Source organism: Oncorhynchus clarkii, chromosome 12 (genome assembly GCF_045791955.1).
Source record: "Oncorhynchus clarkii lewisi isolate Uvic-CL-2024 chromosome 12, UVic_Ocla_1.0, whole genome shotgun sequence".
In the NCBI taxonomy this organism is placed as follows: Eukaryota; Metazoa; Chordata; class Actinopteri; order Salmoniformes; family Salmonidae; genus Oncorhynchus; species Oncorhynchus clarkii.
The window spans coordinates 53,998,707-54,012,806 of NC_092158.1; the positions used below are offsets into that span (position 1 = coordinate 53,998,707).

Sequence of the window (14,100 nt, forward strand, 5' to 3'; positions counted from 1 at the left end):
AACAGGTTTTTAGACATTTTAGAAAATTTCTTAAAAATAAAAAACACATACCTTATTTATATAAGTATTCAGACCCTTTGCTATGAGACTCCAAATTGAGCTCAGGTGCATCCTGTTTCCATTGATCATCCTTGAGATGTTTCTACAACTTGATTGGAGTCCATGTGTGGTTAATTGAATTCATTAGACATGATTTGGAAAGGCACACACCTGTCTAAATAAGGTTGACAGTGCATGTCAGAGCAAAAACCAAGCCATGAGGTTGAAGGAATTGGCCATAGAGCTCAGAGACAGGATTGTGTCGAAGCACAGATCTGGGGAAAGGTTACCAAAATATGTCTGCAGCATTGAAGGTCCCCAAGAACACAAATCAAATCAAATCAAATGCTATGTCACATGCTCCGAATACAACAGGTGTACCTTACAATGAAACGCTTACTTACAAGCCCTTAACCAACAAGGCAGTTCAAGAAATAGAGTTCATAAAATATTTACTAAATAATCTAAATAAAAAAATCTAGTCAATCAAAAAGTAACCCAATACATTTCCATAACAATAACATGGCTATATACAGGGGGCACCGGTACCGAGTCAATGTGCGGGGGTACAGGTTAATCGAGGTAATTTGTAGAGTGACTATGCATAGATAATAAACAGTGAGTAGCAGCAGTGTAAAATCAAAGAGGGGGGTTCAATGTAAATAGTCCAGGTGGCCTCCATAATTCTTAAATGGAAGAAGTTTGGAACCACCAAGACTCTTTCTAGAGCTGGCCGCCTGGCCAAGCTGAGCAATTGGGGGAGAAGGGACTTGGTCAGAGAGGTGACCAAGAACCCGATGGTCACCCTGACAGAGCTCCAGAGTTCCTCTGTGGAGATGGGAGAACCTGCCAGAAGGACAACCATCTCTGCAGCACTCCACCAATCAGGCCTATATGGTAGATTGGCCAGGCAGAAGTCACTCCTCAGTAAAAGGCACATGACAGCCTGCTTGGAGTTTGCCAAAAGGCACCTAAAGGACACTCAGACCATGAGAAACAAGATTCTCTGGTCGGATGAAACCAAGATTCAGCTCTTTGGCATGAATGCCAAGCATCACGTCTAGAGGAAACCTGCCACCATCCCTACTGTGAAGCATGGTGGTGGGAGCATCATGCTGTGGGGATGTTTTTGAGCGGCAGGGACTGGGAGACTAGTCAGGATCGAGGGAAAGATGAATGGAGCAAAGTACACAAATTCCCCAAATACAGGTGTGCCAAGCTGGTAGCATCATGCCCAAGAAGACTCTAGGCTGTCATTTTTTATACATTTGCAAACATTTCTAAAAGCCTTTCTTTGCTTTATCACTATGGGGTATATATTTAATAAATTTTAGAATAAAGCTGTTATGCAACAGAATGTGTAAAAAGTCAAGGGGGCTGAATAACTTCCGAATGCACTTTAGGTACACCTGTTATGGCTGCAATCCCGATACTGGGATCGATATGACAACTACCAGTGAAAATAGAGGGCGCCAAATTCAAACCACAGAAATCTCATAATAACAATTCCTAAAACAAACCTTATATCATTTTAAAGCTATTCCCGTTAATCCCACCAAAGTTAGGTCTCCACCAAACCACAATCATTTTCACAATAATTTTCCAGCAAAATATAGCATTCACAAAAACCAGAAATAAAGAAAATTAATCACTAACCTTGAATTATCTTCATCAGTTGACACTCATAGGACTTCATGTTACACAATACATGCATGTTTTGTTTGATAAAGTTCATATTTATATAAAAAAATCTGAGTTTACATTGTCGCGTTAGATTCACTAGTTCCAAAAACATCAACTGATTTTGCATAGCCACATCATTCAACAGAAATACTCATCATAAATGTAGATGATAATACAAGTTATACACATGGAATTATAGATATACCTCTCCTTATTAATGCAACCGCTGTGTCAGATTTCAAAAAAACTTTACGTAAAAAGAAACGCATGCAATAATCTGAGACGGCGCTCAAAAGTAGGAACACCACAGCCGCAAAGATGGCGTCAACATAAACAAGAAATTACATGATAAATATTCCCTTACCTTTGATGATCTACATCAGAAAGCACTCCAGGAATCCCAGGTCCACAATAAATGTTTGTTTTGTTTGAAAATGTCTGTTATTTATGTCCAAATACCTTCTTTTGTTAGCGCGTTTGGTATACATATCCCAACGCTAATTCTGGTCAGCGTTATATCGGACAAAAACTTCAAAACGTGATATTACCGGTCGAAGAAACATTTCAAACTAAGTACAGAATCAATCATTAGGATGTTTTTAACATATAGCTTCAATAAAGTTCCAACCGGAGTATTCCTTCTTGTCTATGTGAGCAATGGAACGCAAGTGACTACCACGAGGAAAAAGCGTGATCACAAAATGGCTGATTGATGGACATCTGATATATTCTGCTCTCATTCACTCCCACAACAACATAGAAGCCTCATTATAATTTATATTGATAGTTGACATCTAGTGGAACCCCTAGGCAGTGTAACATCATTCATATCTCAAGGGGATTTCATTGGGGACTCTGGTGAATACATACAAGCTCAGATTTCTGACTTCCTGTTTTGATTTCAACTCAGGATTTTGCCTGCCAATATGAGTTCTGTTATACTCACAGACATTCAAACAGTTTTAGAAATGTCAGAGTGTTTTCTATCCAATACTAATAATAATATGCAAATATTAGCAACTACGACTGAGGAGCAGGCTGTTTGATATGGGCACCTTTCATCCAAGCTACTCAATACTGCCCCTGCAGCCATAAAAAGTTAACTCAGTGCCAGTGGCAGGTCATTAGTAAATATTTTAGACAGTAAGGGGCCAAGACAACTTCCCTGGGGAATGCCCGACTCTACCTGGATTTTGTTGGAGAGGCTTTCATTGATGAGCACCCTCTGTGTTATATTAGTCAGGTAACTCTCAATCCACAATATAGCAGGGGATGTGAAGCCATAACACATTCGTTTTTCCAGCAGCAAATTATGATCGGTCTAACAAAACAGCTCATTATTATCAATTTCTTTCAGCTAATTTCTTTTCAGTCATTTGTTTACTATGAAATATAATTGTGTCTGGTCAAACACATTTTTTTCCAAAAGTTTACTAAGAGTTGGTAGCAGGCTGATTGGTCGGCTCTTTGAGCCAGTAAAGGGTGCTTTGCTATTCTTAGGTAGCGGAATTACGTTTTCTCCCTCCAGGCCTGAGAGCACACACTTTCATGTAGATTTAGATTGGAGAGATATAGTCTGTTGTCATCTGCAGTAAAGTTGTCAGACCCAGGTGACTTGTCATTGTTGATAGTCAACAATAATTATTTAACCTCTTTAACACTCACTTTACAGAATTCAAAATGACAATGTTTGTCTTTCATAATTTGGTCAGTTATGAATGGATAAGTAAGTTCAGAGTTTGTTGTTGTCATGACATGCCTAAGTTTGCTAATCTCTCACTAATTAGGGTCCCCTGGAAACATTGGCCAACACTTTGGTTCCTACCCTGTCAATACTCCCTCCCTGGCTTATTCATTAATTGTCATGTCAAACAACAATGCATTCAAGGTGCTGCCCACTTTATTTGAATTATATAATTAGAATAATCATTCTATTTCCATGATTCCAACAGTTCAGCTTTTAACTAGGCCTAGATGTTTTGCCCATATCATTCATCTCTGCGTGGCACAGTGTGGAAATGATTACAAAAGTACAGGAAATGCAGAAATTGTAGAATATGCTGAAAATGTATTTAGTTTGAACAGTATAAAACAATCAAGGGCCTCCCGGGTGGCGCAGTGGTTAAGGGCGCTGTACTGCAGCGCCAGCTGTGCCATCAGAGTCCTGGGTTCGCGCCCAGGCTCTGTCGCCCGGGTTAGGGAGGGCTTGGTCGGTAGGGGTGTCCTTGTCTCATCGCGCACCAGCGACTCCTGTGGCGGGCTGGGCGCAGTGTATGCTAGCCAAGGTGGCCAGGTGCACGGTGTTTCCTCCGGCGCATTGGTGCGGCTGGCTTCTGGGTTGGATGTGCGCTGTGTTAAAGAAGCAGCGGCTTGGTTGGTTGTGTATCGGAGGACGCATGACTTTCAACCTTCGTCTCTCCCGAGCCCGTACGGGAGTTGTAGCGATGAGACAAGATAGTAGCTACTACAACAATTGGGGAGTAAAAAGGGGTAAAAAAATTCAAATAAATAAATAAATAAAACAATCAAAATTGAGAAAGCCCAATTACAATCAATTATAATGTATGTGTTGCCACTCTAGGGTCATGACCTACTCATAAAGCATATGTAGAACTTTTATTATTAAAAAAAACATAAAATACCATAATAAATGTGAAAAATATAAGGTTTTGGCCTAGCCCTAACACACTGACTGCAGACAATGGTGTTAGGATGTTTCCATCATTGTCTGTCTCCTTTCCTGCCCTGTTCAGACGCGGAACCGTTTTGAAAGCACACGGTCTGAGGTGGAGTGTCTGATGAGGAAGATGAAGGAGAACCCCCATGAGCACAAGAGTATCAGCCATGACACCATGGAGGGATACCTGTTTGTACAGGAGAAACGTGAGTGTCCCATCCTGCTCTCTCTCTCTCTCTCTCTCTCTCTCCCTCATGCTGCAATGGGATACAATTTCACTACTCAGTGATTTATTTTTACCAAAAGCATGGTGGCGGTAACATCACGACTACCGCTTTAGTCACACCAATGTTGTTTAGACACCAGTGTTGTTTGAAATAGATTTCCCCATAGAAACAACAAGGGTAATTGTATTCAGGATGAGAATATCATGCTCTTAGAGGTGACGGGGGACCCAGCGTGTGCAATAACCATGGTAACCCACAAAATGTGTCCAATACTCCCCCCTCTCTGCTTCTCAATCTGCTCCTCTCTCTTCCCTCTCTCAGGCTCTTTCGTGTCAACCTGGGTCAAGCACTACTGCACCTACCATCGAGAGCCCAAACGAGTCACCATGGTCCTGTTCGACCAGAAGTCGGGTGGCAAAGTGGTGAGTTGACTCAGAGAGGAAGAGGTGTAGCCAGGGGCATAACAGGGGCCAAAATATGTATTTTCCAGCAGCACAGAGTTTTTGTATGGAGGTCAATGAGAGAGTGTCGAATTTGGTTAACAAAAAATGTTGAACTGTTGAACATCAGAACGCCAATTAGTTACCTCAATCTCAGCTTCAACTTTGACTCATCTGCCCTGGGCTCTTTCTGTAATTCCAATTCCAGCATTACAGAGGCAAGAGAGGCGCGAGATCCTGGCGAGATTAAGGTGAAGGGAAATCCGGACACCTCTTCCCTCCATTCTATTGGCCACTTAATAATAAAATGGATGACCTCCGATCGCGGATTTGCTACCAACGGGACTCTTGTCACTGCAATATTCTCTGCTTTTCTGAAACATGGCTTTCGAAAAAGATACCCCCCATGGCTATCCAACTCGATGGATTCTCCATTCACCAAGTGGAGAGGACATTGGAGTCAGGGAAGTCGAGAGAGGGAGGGATTTGCCATCAATAACAAATGGTGTGCTGTCTCAAGTGCAGGGAAAGTCTCAACCTATTGTTCAGCTGTCTTGGAATACCTGATGGTCAAATGTCGACCCTTCTACATCCCGAGGGAGTTTTCAGCTGTTATCGTGACTGTTGTATACATTCCACCTCAGGACAAGAAAAATAACAAGCTAGCACTTAACAAAATTCTCAGAGCAGGCTCAGAACAACTGGCAGGCATATTCACGGTAATCTTCAACCTCTCCTCTCCTGGTCCCAGTCTGTAATCCCCACATGTTTTAAGATGACCACAATCAGTCCTGTCCCCAAGAACTCCAAGGCTTCATGTTATAATGAGTACCGCCCTGTAGCACACATCTGTAGTCATGCAGTGGTTTGAAAGTCTGGTTATGGCACACATCAACTCCATCATCCCAGACACCCTAGACCCACTCCATACCGCTCCAACAGATCCATAGACGACACAATCTCAATTGTACTCCACACTGCCCTCACCCACCTAGATAAGAGGAATACCTATGTGAAATGCTTTTCATTGACCACAGCTCAGTGTTCAACACCATTGTCCCCTTCAAGCTCATCACCAAGCTTAGGACCCTGGGACTGAACACCTCCCTCTGCAACTGGGTCCTGGACTTCCTGACGGGCCGACCCAAGGTGATATGGTGAGGGTAGGCAACATCATCTCCACCACTCTGACTCTCAACACGGGGGGCCCACAGGGGTGTGTGTTTAGTCCCCCTCAGGAGGCTGAGAAGGCCCTCAAATCCTCACAAAATTCTACAGTTGCACCATTGAGAGCATCTTGACTGACTACATTACTGCTTGGTATGGCAACAGCACCGCCATCACTCACATAGCGCTACAGAGGGTAGTGCGGACAGCCCAGTACATCACTGGGTCCGAGCTCCCTGCCATCCAGGACCTCTATATCAGGCGATATAAGTGAAAGGAAGCCTCGGAAAATTAGTCTCCAGCCACCCAAGCCATAGACTGTTCTCTCTGCCTCCGCATGGCAAGCAGTACAGGTGTATCAGGTTTGACACCAACAGGCTCCTGAACAGCTTCTATCCCCAAGCCATATGACTGCTAAATAGCTAAATCTGAGTTGACCCTTGTACTTTTGGTTGTTGTTGCACTTTCTCTATGCACACTCACTGGAATCTAAACACTCACGCACACTGACATTCCAACACTCACTTAATTTGCTCACACACACATAACATGCACTCACATTTATAATTACTCTACACACACGCACACACACACACTTACATGTTCATCATATACATACACTACATGAAAGTATGTGGACACCTGTTCATGGAACATCATATTCCAAAATCATGGGCATTAATATGGAGTTGGTTCCCCTTTGATGCTATAACAGCCTCCACTCTTCTAGGAAGGTTTTCCACTAGATGTTGGAACATTGCTGGGGGACTTGCTTCCATTCTGCCACAGAGCATTAGTGAAGTCGGGCACTGATGTTGGGTGATTCAGCCTGGCTCGCAGTTGGCGTTCCAATTCATCCTAAAGGTGTTCGATGAGATTGAGGCCAGTGCTCTGTGCATGCAAGTCAAGTTCTTACACACAGATCTCGACAAACCATTTTTGTATGTACCTCGCTTTGTGCATGGGGGCATTGACATGCTGAAACATTAAATAGCCTTCCACAAACTGTTGCCACAAAGTTGGAAGCACAGCATTGTCTAGAATGTCATTGTATGCTGTAGCGTTAAGATTCACCTTCCCTGGAATTAAGGGACCTAGCCCAAACCATGAAAAACAGCCCCAGACCATTATTCCTCCTCCACCAAACTTTACAGTTGGCACTATGCATTGGGGCAGGTAGTGTTCTCCTGGTATCCTCCAAACCGAGATTTGTCCATCGGACTGCCAGATGGTGAAGCGTGATTCATCACTCCAGAGAACGCGTTTCCACTTCTCCAGAGTCTAATGACGGCGAGCTTTACACCACTCCAGCCGACATTTTACATTGTGCATGGTGATCTTAGGTTTGTGTGCGGCTGCTCGGCCATGGAAATCCATTTCATGAAGCTGTTGACGAACAGTTCTTGTGCCAACGTTGCTTCCAGAGGCAGTTTGGAACATGGTAGTGAGTGTTGCAACTGAGGACAGAATACTTTTACGCGCTACACACTTCAGCACTCGGTGGACCCGTTCTGTGAGCTTGTGTGGCCTACCACTTTTGCGACTGGATGTTTCCACCTCACAATAACAGCACATACAGTTAACCTGGGCAGCTCTAGCAGGACATGGTGAAATTTGACGAACTGACTTGTTGGAAAGGTGGCATTCTATGATGGTACCACGTTGAAAGTCACTGAGCTCTTCAGTAAGGCTATTCTACTTCCACTGTTTGTCTATGGAGATTGCATGACTCAGCAATGGGTGTGGCTGATATATCCAAATCCATGAATTTAATGTGAAAGGAAGCACCTCTATCAGTCCAGTATCCTAAATATGGTATTGGAACTGACCCTGTATATAGCTTCTTACTTTCTCATGTTCTTCTTCTTTGTATTTCTTATGTGTTTTTGTTTTACCTTATGTTATTTTGAGTTTATTTTACATTGATATTGATTAATGCATTGTTGGGTTTGAGCAGAGAGAGAAATGTTGGCATCCTTTGCCCGCCAGTTCTCGGGCAAAGGATGCCAACATTTCTCTCTCTTCTCCCTCTCTCTCTGCTCCTACAACTACCAAGGTCACACTGCATGGTAGAGTGGCATTTTGGGTAGGTAAACAAACAGACAACCACAAATGATCCATTATATTGACCAGATACTCAAGTGATCGTTTTAATGTCACGTGCCTTTAGACACTTAGCTAGCAAGTTAGCAAACCAAATGCATAGCTGGAGCCCTGAGCTGAGGGCTGAGGCATCAGCCTTCCAGTCATGATTTCAAGCAGAAATCATGTGTGACATCTGTTTCTAGAGATTTGAATGACTGCAGTTGATTAGTGCTTCAAAATACATCTGTGTGCTGGAGTCTGGCCTTGTGGTAGTGCTGCTTACTCTGGACTATAACTTGACCTTTATGGTATGGGTTCAAACCCCGTCTTCATATCTGTATTCCTTTACCTGAATGTCTTCCCCTTTCGTTTATGACTTTCTATCTCAATAAAGAGAAAATACCAATACAAGTATTTACTGACAAAAATATAAATTTCAAAGATTTTACTGAGTTACAGCTCCTATAAGGAAATTAGTCAACTGAATTAAATTAATTAGGCCCTAATCTATGAATTTCACATGAATGGAAATACAGATATGCATCTTTTGGTCACTGATACCTTAAAAAATGGGCCTCACAATGGGCTTCGTGATCTTGTCACGGTGCAGTGTCTCTGTGCATTCAAATTTCCATCAATAAAAGGCAATTGTGTTTGTTGGTCGGTAGCTTATGCCTGCTCATACCATATATTTTGTTCAGTGTAAATGTAAAAATGCATCTGAAAGAGTGATTCCTGGTGGGCACATCTGCCCCTGACACCTCAGTATTGTCACTGTCAGTGGGCAAGGACAAACACTCAGTGGTAGTATATCGCTCCTCATTTCACTGTTCCTCTCATTGAAGTGTACTGTGGAGAAAAGGATGGCAGAAAGAGGGCGACGAAGTGATGGAGGAAGAGGACAAAGGGCAGAATAGGGGATAGAGGATAAGACATGAGAGGAGAAAGAGCAGGGGAGGAGAGAGGTGATGGTGGGGGAGCAGAGGAGTAAAGTAGGAAGGGCAGAAAAGGATAATGGACATGAGAGGAAGGATCAGAGAGGAGAGGAGGTATCATTCAGAACACATCAGAGTCGTGGTTTGAGGCTCCGTCTCAGGATTGCTGCCTTGTGTCTCCCAGGATTCTCTGTGCAAACAGTGGTGACACTTCAGTTGCTAATGCACTCCCTTTGAAGGAGCGAGGAGATGGGGAAGAGAGGGAATGACGGGGAGATGGGGAGGAGATGGGCTGTGAGATGGTTGCATGGAAATAACCTACATCAAAGTTTCTCACCAGTTTTTGTCCTAGATCCTTTGAGTCCATCCATCCTTGTCCACAATTCACTGTGAAAATCAAAGACATGTCTTAAAATGACTTGGTTCCATACACGTGGCGGAAGGCACTTCCCATTGGTTGAACTTGAGTGTCATAAATGTCTCTTCTTAAAGGTCGATTAAGGCTTCCTCCGTCTTGCAGGGGGAGGAGGAGAGCTTCACTCTGAAGTCCTGCACAAGACGGAAGACGGATTCTATAGAGAAGAGGTTCTGTTTCGACGTGGAGGCTGTCGACAGGTGAGTCATTGCTGCTGGCTACCAGCTTGTTGTTACCCATTGCAACCACATGGCGGTGCTCACGAGTGTCGCTGGGCTGAGGCTGTGGCTGACTGACTGTGGGGTCGGAGCTCAGCGCAGAGGATCTTATTAATATGGATTGTCAAGCGGTGGATGTTAGATGACGAACGCTAAGTGAGATATCTGCCACGTCTCCAGCCCGGTCATAGAAGGGTGTTGTCTGACTGTATATAAAGCAGCAGAGCCAGTGACTCCCTAACTCTAACGCTAGCTCTACTGTGGCCGCTTCAGCCACTGATCTCCCTCCTCCTGCATCGGCCCATTCCTTCACTCAACCCTCGTAATTTATTCATGGTGTTTGTTTGTCCTCTGCCCAGAGTGTTTGTGTATGTGTGCGTGTTTGTTCACTAGATGCAGTGCACTGTTGTTGTTAGCAGCAGGAAAGTTAAAGCTGGCCTCAACATGCTTTAGCACGCAGAGGCATCGCAAAGACATAACTTGAGGGTGACTGTCAGTGAGAGCGTGCGTTATGGCGTCCTCTGCCCCAGAGTGTTTGTGTGTGTGTGTGTGTGTGTGTGTGTCTGTGGTTTTAATGGAGGACTGTGTTGACAGCTGAAGGTGAGCCTGCTGCCAGGGCCAGGTGAAATATGGCAACGCTGGCCAGGGATGAGCGTAGCTTAGTTGTAGTTTCGGATAGGGCCGGGGTCGGATTGATAGAGGTGTCAGTCTGTGTTGGGATGGTTGTGGTGGAAGCAGCAGATTGACTTGATGGGGGATAATGTTTAATAATGTCAGAGGACCCAAAGAGGGTGGACAACCCCCTTATGTAGCAGTGATTTCCTTCTGTCAGTCACTGCTACGTGGTGTGTTGCATTTGATGAAATGCTGATCTTTGTGTGTGTTTGTGCGTTGCAGGCCAGGGGTGATCACCATGCAAGCTCTATCGGAGGAAGACCGCAGGCTGTGGATGGAAGCTATGGATGGGAGAGAACCGGTACGTTGCCAGGGTTACACACTCATCTTGTGCGTGTGTGTGCGTGACTGTGTGTGTGTGTGTGTGTGTGTGTGTGTGTGTACTCATATGCGTATAGCCCGCCACAGGGATTCGTGGCATAGCTGGCTAACTAACCTTCAACTCCTTTAGGAAGCCACTTCAGTCCGTAGCAACTTCCATTGATGTCAATGTACCGTACTACAACATTACAGCATAGTGTACTTGGGCTTATGCAAGTACAGCCTGTGTTCAGTACACGGATAGGTGCTTGTGACCGGTGGTGGTGGTTGATGGCGGTAACGCTAAGCTGTGTAACCGTGGTAACTGGGTGTCTCTGTTCCTTCCAGGTCTATAACTTAAACAGAGACAGCCAGAGTGAAGGCCGTAAGTGACACATTGGTATTAATTTGCTTTACTCGACCATCTGTCCGTATGAATGCACACTGATAATTGATGGGATTCATTCACTTCTCTACCTCCGTTTCTCCCTCTATTTTTCTCTCCGCCTATCTCTCTTCATCCCACTCTTTCTCTCTTTACCTTTCTCTCTCTCGTCCTCTCCCTCTCCCACTGTCCCACTCTGCCTCCCCCTCCCCCCTCCCCCCTCCCCTCTCTCTCCATCTTTCAGTGGCTCAGCTGGATGTGGTTGGCTTCAACGTTGTGAAGAAGTTCATCTACGCTGTGGAGACCAGAGGTAATGAACTAAGGCTTGGCTGCTTACAGGCATCACAGGTCTCTAGTACTACTGTATTGCGAACCTGGTGTCACTGGTCACTCTTACAAGTCCTATACAATCTTTATAGATATCTGTCCTGTTCTGTCCTGTCCCACAGGCATTGACGAGCAGGGCCTGTACAGGATTGTTGGAGTAAACTCCAGGGTGCAGAAACTCCTGGGTCTTGCCATGGGTAAGACAGAGAGATAATGGAGCTGTGTGTGTGTGCATGTGTATGTGCGTGTGCGTGTGCGTGTGCGTGTGCGTGTGTGTGTGTGTGTGTGTGTGTGTGAGAAAGATTGAGTCCTTGCCCCAAAAACAAATCCGAACAGGTAATATTTGGGGGCAAGATTGAATCTAACTTATTTAACATGTATGCAGTAGTTTTGTTTGCACAACCTGTCTTATTCTGATAGCTGGAATCTCCTGCTCCTCCTGTTTGGGGAGTCTATACTGTAGTAGAAAACGGTAGAAAACCATCCTGCGGATTTATGTGAATAGCTATGGGGAATAGGCAATTTATGCAACTGTATAAATAATGCAAAACAAGTTGAATTACTGTAGATATACTGTAGCTCTGAGACTGACAGACGGAAAAGCACAGGAGGAGGTGACCATAGAACTGGTAGAGGACTGGAGGAGAGAATATACTGACAACTGCCAAATAGAATACAATAGATAGGTTCAATCACAAACGTCTGAAATCACAAAGCTCCTCAAATGACAGATGATGACATCTATCCTCTCCCTCTGACAGATCCTAAAACCTGTGCTGATGTGGAGCTGGACAGTACAGAATGGGAGATCAAGACCATCACCAGCGCAATCAAGTACTACCTTAGGTACAGTACTGTGAATCCATTGCCCAGGTCTAGTCATGGGAATGACTAAAGATAGTAAAGGAACACAGGCTCTCTATGAGTACTGCAGTTAGTGTGTACAATAACGCTGCACCGAGTGAGAGAGGGCTGAGAGCATGTGTTTGTCCAGTATGGCCCTGGCCTGCTGAGTAGAGCTAAGGAGGACAGGATCGAGGGCCATGGGAGAGAGCAGAGGGGTTAGTATGAAGAAGAGATGAGAGAGGAGGAGGGGGTAGAGGGCTAGGACTGAGGAGACTCACATACACAAACAGCCCAGTTTTCCGCCTGCCTAATGAAGAGGGAAATCAGCCTGATGAGTCGAGGGCCATGACTCTCTGCCTGCCTGCCGCTGTGCCCATTGACTCTCTGTGTCTTCTCTCCTCAGAATGCTGCCCGCGCCGCTTATGACTTATCAATATCAAAGGAGCTTCATCAAGGCAGCCAGTGAGTCTTTTCTCTCCTCCTCCTCCTTCCCCTCTCTCTCTCTCTCTCTCTCTCTCTCTCTCTCTCTCTCTCTCTCTCTCTCTCTCTCTCTCTCTCTCTCTCTCTCTCTCTCTCTCTCTCTCTCTCTCTCTCTCTCTCTCTCTCTCTCTCTCTCTCTCTCTCTCTCTCTCTCTCTCATAACAGTTGATCTGGTTCCACTTCTTTTACCCTCTTCCTCTTCCTGATAGCAGCTCCGCTGACTTTGTTTTGATAAACCAGTCTGGTTTTGAATTTGATGGCCTGGTTTAGCTCCGTTGGGCAGTAGTGGTGTTGACGTGTGAAGGAGAAGCAGGACGCAAGGGTGTGTCCTTGGCAAGCCATAAAGGAAATGGCTTTTCAGTGGGGCCAGCTGGGATGATGGAGGATGGGAAAGATAACCAACAACAACAACAAATATAGCCTATAATATATTTATTGCCCCCTCCCCCAAACTTCCATTTACCATCTCCCTGTCCACTAATTGGTCCTTACATTAGCCAGAGCTGCATTTTCTCCTTCTCTTCTTTTTTCGCTCTCTCTCTCTTCGTCCCCTTCCCTCCACAGCCCATCTCTCTTCCTATTTTCCTCTCTCTCTCTCTCTCTCTCTCTCTCTCTCTCTCTCTCTCTCTCTCTCTCTCTCTCTCTCTCTATCCCCCCCTCTCTTCCCCCCCTCTCCCTCTCTCCCCGTTCATATCTGCTGTGTCATTGGCTGCCGCATACCTGCCTGCTCTGAGATGTCAGTTTCCTCCAGGCACTGCATGCTGGTTGACATCAGGCCATTGCCCCAAGATGAACTCTATTTTACGAGCACCTCCTCTTCCTCCTCCTGAGCCACCCCGCCCTCTTTGCTCTGCTCCGGTTTTGGGAGGGAAGGCTGTGTGCAATCAGGAACCTAGTCTGAGGCATGCACCAGCAGGAAAACACACACCTACCAGACACGAACACTCATACTCATACACTTTCTGTCACACACAAACTCACTTAAATGACCACAGACACGCACCACACACTAATCTTAATCTTAACCCGAAAACTTAACCCTAAACCTATTTTTTTTTTAAGTATTTAAAAGTATTTAGACCCCTTTACTTTTTCCACATTTTGGTAGGTTACAGCCTTGTTCTAAAATTGATTCAATGTTTTTTTCCCCTCATCAATCTACACACCATACCCCATAATGACAAAGCAAAAACAGGATTTT

The 14,100-nt window shown here is 44.8% G+C and overlaps 1 protein-coding gene across 2 annotated transcripts in view; it reads left to right on the top strand.

The window, feature by feature from the left end:
• LOC139420812 (rho GTPase-activating protein 26-like) overlaps window positions 1-14,100 on the top strand; it is a 124,009-nt gene that overhangs the window by 69,179 nt on the left and 40,730 nt on the right. For both annotated transcript variants that reach the window (XM_071171107.1, XM_071171106.1), the window contains exons 8-16: window positions 4,476-4,605; window positions 4,948-5,048; window positions 9,774-9,868; window positions 10,784-10,862; window positions 11,210-11,246; window positions 11,491-11,556; window positions 11,696-11,770; window positions 12,335-12,419; window positions 12,823-12,881. In XM_071171107.1, the coding sequence (XP_071027208.1) occupies window positions 4,476-4,605; window positions 4,948-5,048; window positions 9,774-9,868; window positions 10,784-10,862; window positions 11,210-11,246; window positions 11,491-11,556; window positions 11,696-11,770; window positions 12,335-12,419; window positions 12,823-12,881 (727 nt within the window). The remainder of the gene's footprint in view (window positions 1-4,475; window positions 4,606-4,947; window positions 5,049-9,773; window positions 9,869-10,783; window positions 10,863-11,209; window positions 11,247-11,490; window positions 11,557-11,695; window positions 11,771-12,334; window positions 12,420-12,822; window positions 12,882-14,100) is intronic.